The 5,701-nt window shown below is 40.5% G+C and overlaps 1 protein-coding gene across 1 annotated transcript; it reads left to right on the forward strand.

The window, feature by feature from the left end:
• The first annotated feature begins 768 nt into the window (after positions 1-768).
• Positions 769-5,441, forward strand: LACTB (lactamase, beta). The gene is made up of 6 exons (XM_008583597.1): positions 769-893; positions 1,041-1,224; positions 1,716-1,782; positions 3,248-3,438; positions 3,725-4,076; positions 5,272-5,441. The coding sequence occupies exons 1-6, from the start codon at positions 769-771 to the stop codon at positions 5,439-5,441; spliced, it is 1,089 nt and encodes a 362-aa protein (XP_008581819.1).
• The last annotated feature ends 260 nt before the right edge of the window (positions 5,442-5,701 follow it).

Genomic DNA, 5,701 nt, shown 5'->3' on the forward strand with positions numbered 1-5,701 from the left:
AATCTCTGATCATTTACATATGCCCAGAAATCATAGCTAATTGTAAATTACATGAGTTACTTTCGGATTAAAAATTTTCAAGCACAAATTTTTAAAACACTTTTCTTTTTTATAGCAAAAAAATTAATATAAGGTCTGGATATTACTTCCTATGTTTGATAAGGAGCTAAACCTCCAGAAGTAAGAGATTTTTTTGAGTCTAGGGAAATGGAAAGAGCTGAAATTAGGCTTAAAGAAGGGAGATGGTAAGAGACAGAAAAGAATAGCGTTCTGAAGAAAAAGGAGATGCCTGCTAAGCGTCTGTTTTGTGCCAGGCGCTGTTCCAGAAGGTGAGGATCCAAAAGTTAAAGTCACGGCTCGCCAAAGAAGTCACAGCCTGTTAAGGAATCTGACAAGTTCAGCTATACAACGTTGTGTTGCTAAGGAGGCGTGCATATGGGGGCGGTGGGGAGGCAAGATGATGGGGGCGAGAACTCCCTGGGACCAGAACTAGGAAGGCTTCTCTGAGATGACATTTGATGAGGGGAGGCAAAGCAAAAAAAAAGGAAGGGGAGAAAGACGAAAAAAATATCAAGACACAAGGCAAGGAGAAGGAAGGGAAAGGCGGAGGAAGGGCTCGATGCGATCGGCGCTCCGGCCGTGGGGCGTCGACTGCTAGGTCTGAGCGCGGTCCCCGCCGCTCTCCCCGCCCTCCCCTCCCCCCCCTTCCCGCGCCGCCACCGGCCGGGCCTGTGCGAGCTCTGAGGCAGCCGGCCCTCCAGAGACGCCATGTACCGGCTCCTGTCAACCGTGACTGCTCGGGCCGGGTTGAGGGGCGCGGCGCCCGCGCAGCCCCCCGCGGCCCCCGACCCTGAGGCGTCGCCTGAGGCCGAGTCGTCGCAGGAGGTTGAGGGGCGCGGCGCCCGCGCAGCCCCCCGCGGCCCCCGACCCTGAGGCGTCGCCTGAGGCCGAGTCGTCGCAGGAGGTTGAGGGGCGCGGCGCCCGCGCAGCCCCCCGCGGCCCCCGACCCTGAGGCGTCGCCTGAGGCCGAGTCGTCGCAGGAGGTTGAGGGGCGCGGCGCCCGCGCAGCCCCCCGCGGCCCCCGACCCTGAGGCGTCGCCTGAGGCCGAGTCGTCGCAGGAGCAGCCCCTCGCCCTGAGGTCTCCGCAGACCCCGGCGCCGCCACCCTCCAGGTGTTTCGCCAGAGCCATCGAGAGCAGCCGCGACCTGCTCCACAGGATCAAGGTGCGGCGACTAGGGAGGGGGAATGTAGACGGCCGGGGATCCGGCACCCTGCTCCGGCTCACCCCGGAATAAGGCCCCTTCGTGGTCATCTCCCGGGGCTGAGCGGACCTCACCCTAGGCGGTGGGGTGCCGGCGGCTTGCTGACGAGAAAGACTTCCCGTTTCTCGACGGACAGTCATGATCAGACGCTTTTGGGGCTTGCCCAATTCGGGGCGGAGGTCACCGCCCGCTCGGGGACCGCCCCTTCCCCCCAGTGTGCGGACTGGGCGCACTCCTCGCGGTTAGCTTACACCGCAGTGCCTGAGCCGAGGTGGGCGGGGCCCGGGCCGAGGGAGGGGCCTGAGCCGAGGTGGGCGGGGCCCGGGCCGAGGGCAGGGCCTAAGCCGAGGTGGGTGGGGCCTGGGAAGATCCCAGGTGAGAGAGTGCCCCGGGATGTGCGAGGTTCATCAGCCTGTCTTTGAACTGTCCGTTCTTTTCCCCTTCGCTCTTAGGATGAGGTGGGCGCACCGGGCATAGTGGTTGGAGTTTCTGTAGATGGAAAAGAAGTCTGGTCAGAAGGTGGGCTCAGAAGTGTTATTTAGTGGCTTGTTTTGTGCCAGTTGGTGAATAAAATATTGATGTTTTACTGGTTGGAGTGAATCCCATGAAATGCTATTCCCTTTACAAACATATTGTAGAGAAAATAATAGAATAAAGGATCAGGGTTTTTCGTGGGTTTTTTTTTTATCACATTTAAAATGTGACTAATAAATAAATTGGAGTCTTAAAGATAACTTGTTTCTACTCTCACTTTCCTCTTAGGACTGAATTTATTGGGTCTGAAAGTTGTGTGTAGAACAATCTGCTAACTGCGTATTTGTAGATAACCCTTATGGGTAGATAAAACGTCAGAATTTCTGTATTCTTTTTTAATTCAGTCAACAATTTATTGAGTCACCTATTCCGTAAAAGGCACTGTACTAAGTACTGGGGACATATACTATTCCTTGCCCTTAATGAGTTTACAATCTATTTTATTTTATCTTTTTGCTAGGCAAAGATGTCAACTAATTTTTCAAACAGAAGCTAGAAGCTTTGGGAGAGGGATTTCTATTCATTTTATGATACTTTTATCAAAGTATTATTTTATAACTTCTCCACTGCACACAAGTTAGTCCAATTGGTCATCCAGGTTTTTAGGAATCCTACTTTTAGGAAATGACATTTCAGACATCATTTAAAGAAAGTAGTACTTTTAGGAGAAGTTGATGGGAGCCTGAATAATATACCTAACATGAAAAATCTTGTAATCAAAAATTATATAAATATATAAGTATTTCTACTGAAAATGTATGGCTTTCACACCATCATAAAGTTCAGAAATCATTAAGTCAAACCATCATAAGACAGGGACCATCTGTAATCTGAAGAAGAATAATGATGTTTTATTTAAAGAATGTTGAGTAATTTATTTAAAATGTGGAACAACCAGATTATTTAGATAAGCTAAGAAAAATTAGTATCTGAATCAGATGGAAAATTATTGTTGCACACAGGTATAATTTCAATTTAGTTATAAGGTTAAATTGTGAGGCTTACTGTTGTCAGTGTTGCTAAGACTCATCCCTTACATGTCCAGTTTTAAGTATCTTATAAAAGTAGAATATCTTTTTCTTTAGATAAATACACAGGGTGTTTTAAGATAGTATTATTTCAGTTTTTGAAGACTTGTTTGACTATGAAGCCAATTAAAAGTGACTTTTTGCTTTTTTTTTTTTTTTTTCCCTCAAAGGTTTAGGTGCACACAGGTATAATTTCAATTTAGTTATAAGGTTAAATTGTGAGGCTTACTGTTGTCAGTGTTGCTAAGACTCATCCCTTACATGTCCAGTTTTAAGTATCTTATAAAAGTAGAATATCTTTTTCTTTAGATAAATACACAGGGTGTTTTAAGATAGTATTATTTCAGTTTTTGAAGACTTGTTTGACTATGAAGCCAATTAAAAGTGACTTTTTGCTTTTTTTTTTTTTTTTTGCCTCAAAGGTTTAGGTTATGCTGATGTTGAGAACCGAGTGCCTTGTAAGCCAGAGACAGTTATGAGAATTGCCAGCATCAGCAAAAGCCTCACAATGGTTGCTCTTGCCAAATTGTGGGAAGCAGGGAAACTGGATCTTGATATTCCAGTACAACATTATGTTCCTGAATTCCCAGAAAAAGAATATGAAGGTGAAAAGGTAGTGAAACTCATAGTTCATTTCACTAATTGCATGTTAAATGGTTTCTGCTAAAATTTATATTTAACATGTTTCATAGGATTCTTTGTTTTCAGTTGTTGTTAATGGAATAATTTCTTTTTATCAGACAGGTATTTTTCTGAAATTTGAAGCTAAGAATCTGTACGTGACATTTTTCCAGCAGCAGTTCAAAATGGAAAATATTACTGAGGCATTATTCCAAGGCTACTAACTTTTTATTGTACGGTTTAATATTGTAATTGAATTTTCATGTTTTTATAATTAGGTTTCTGTCACAACAAGGTTATTGATTTCCCATTTGAGTGGAATTCGTCATTATGAAAAAGACGTGAAAAAGGTGAAAGAAGAGAAAGCTTATAAAGCCTTGAAGATGATGAAGGGGACGATGGAATCTGACCAAGAAAAAGAGTTGAAAGAAAAAGGAGGCAAAAATAATGAAAAGAATGACTCTGCTAAAGCTAAGACAGAGCAGGATAATGAAGCCAAATGCCGGAATTCCAAACCTGGCAAGAAAAAGAATGATTTTGAACAAGGCGAATTATATTTGAAAGAAAAGTTTGAAAATTCAATTGATTCCCTAAGATTATTTAAAAATGATCCTTTGTTCTTTAAACCTGGTGAGTGTTAATTTCTTCTCTTAACAAAGTCATTATTGAAGTGTTAATTTTCAGGAAATTGAAAATGATACCATCCTGAGTGATTGTGGTATGGGCCAGTCCAGGGTTTGCCTTTTTGTATGTGATTCCTAATAAAGCCTACCATCCAGGGAGGTAGTTGTTTAGATTTAGCCTCATTGGAGGCTACCCAGTCATTTAGAGGATTCTTAGTATTATGATATTCATGGGAAATTATGGAGAAATGTTAGAATAATAGTTCTCCAGATAAAACCTGGACCAAAGTAGACATGATAAAGTATTGCTAATATTTTAGTAAGTAGAATTTAAATTGCTCAACTTATTTTGTACTTTCATTCCTTAAAGAAATTAGTGTTGATCAACTTAATTTTATTTCCCATAATGCAGATATATAAAAATAATTCTTTGTTTTTGTATATTTTTTGATATGCCTATTGAAACCACTTAATATCTTTTAGTTTACCATAAGCTTATGTACTTTTATTCTATTTTCATTTTAAAAGGTGTTTCTACTGTGAATAGATATTATACAGATATAGATAATAAGAGTAAAGAATATATAATTATGACTTTGTCTTAAAAAATAGTTTCCACACATTTTTAGTACAGATCATACAATCTTAATTTTCCAGAATCCAAAATGATATAGTTAAATACTTGAAACAATATGTATATTTGAATATGTATTTGCATTTAAATATGTATATGAAATAGGTTTTTATGCCTACATAGATTTTATTAAAATAAGAGCTTGTACAGCTATTTATGCCTTCAACAGTGTGTAGTTAGGTATATTAGGGACAAAACAGTTGACCCAAGAAATCAAATTTGCTTCTCTGCTCCTTCCTATTTTGTCAGTTTGAAGGATTTTTGTTTTATTTTGTTTTGGGGTAGGATTTATTCACTTATTTCATTATCAGAGAAAGGAGTAGATCCATGTGAAATTTTAAGTATACTGATCATAATTTTATTCTTGTGTTAGGGACATGGAATAAGCAGGGCCATTGCAAAGTTAACTGAATTTGTTGACATATCATCTGTGATCTTTCTCTAAATGCTGAAATAAAATATTCCGGTTTTAAAGGTATGCCAATTTTCAGTGGGCAAATATTTTACATATTTTTGAATAATAATCGATCATTTTCTTTTTTTTTCCCTTTTGCAATGAATTCTCAAGGTAGTCAGTTTTTGTATTCAACTTTTGGCTATACCCTACTGGCAGCCATAGTAGAAAGAGCTTCAGGATATAAATATTTGGACTATATGCAGAAAATATTCCAGGACTTGGATATGCTGACAACTGTGCAGGAAGAAAATGAGCCAGTGATTTACAATAGAGCAAGGTAAACGAATACTTTCTGCTGTGTCTAGCTATATGCATCTTAACAATATGATACCAAAGACGAATTTTCCTTTTCTGAATTCCAAAGTCAACTTGCCACAGTTTGGGAGCTTTTCTGTATATATCTATTTTTCTGTCTATAAAGTGAGGGAAATAAAATGTGTTTGTAAAGTACCCAAAGATCATTAGATGAAAGGCAGCAATAATAATTCAAGCACATGAATAATTAAACCAAAATTGCACCCATCATGAGCAGCTGTAATTT

The sequence above is a fragment of the Galeopterus variegatus genome, unplaced genomic scaffold, assembly GCF_000696425.1.
Source record: "Galeopterus variegatus unplaced genomic scaffold, G_variegatus-3.0.2 Scaffold2969, whole genome shotgun sequence".
In the NCBI taxonomy this organism is placed as follows: Eukaryota; Metazoa; Chordata; class Mammalia; order Dermoptera; family Cynocephalidae; genus Galeopterus; species Galeopterus variegatus.

Coding starts and splice junctions, on each gene's coding strand:
- LACTB (XM_008583597.1), top strand. CDS start 769: ATGTACCGGCTCCTGTCAACCGTGACTGCTCGGGCCGGGTTGAGGGGC. Junction 3,439..3,724: donor AAGAATATGAAGGTGAAAAG/GTAGTGAAACTC, acceptor TTTTATAATTAG/GTTTCTGTCACAACAAGGTT. Junction 4,077..5,271: donor TCCTTTGTTCTTTAAACCTG/GTGAGTGTTAAT, acceptor TGAATTCTCAAG/GTAGTCAGTTTTTGTATTCA.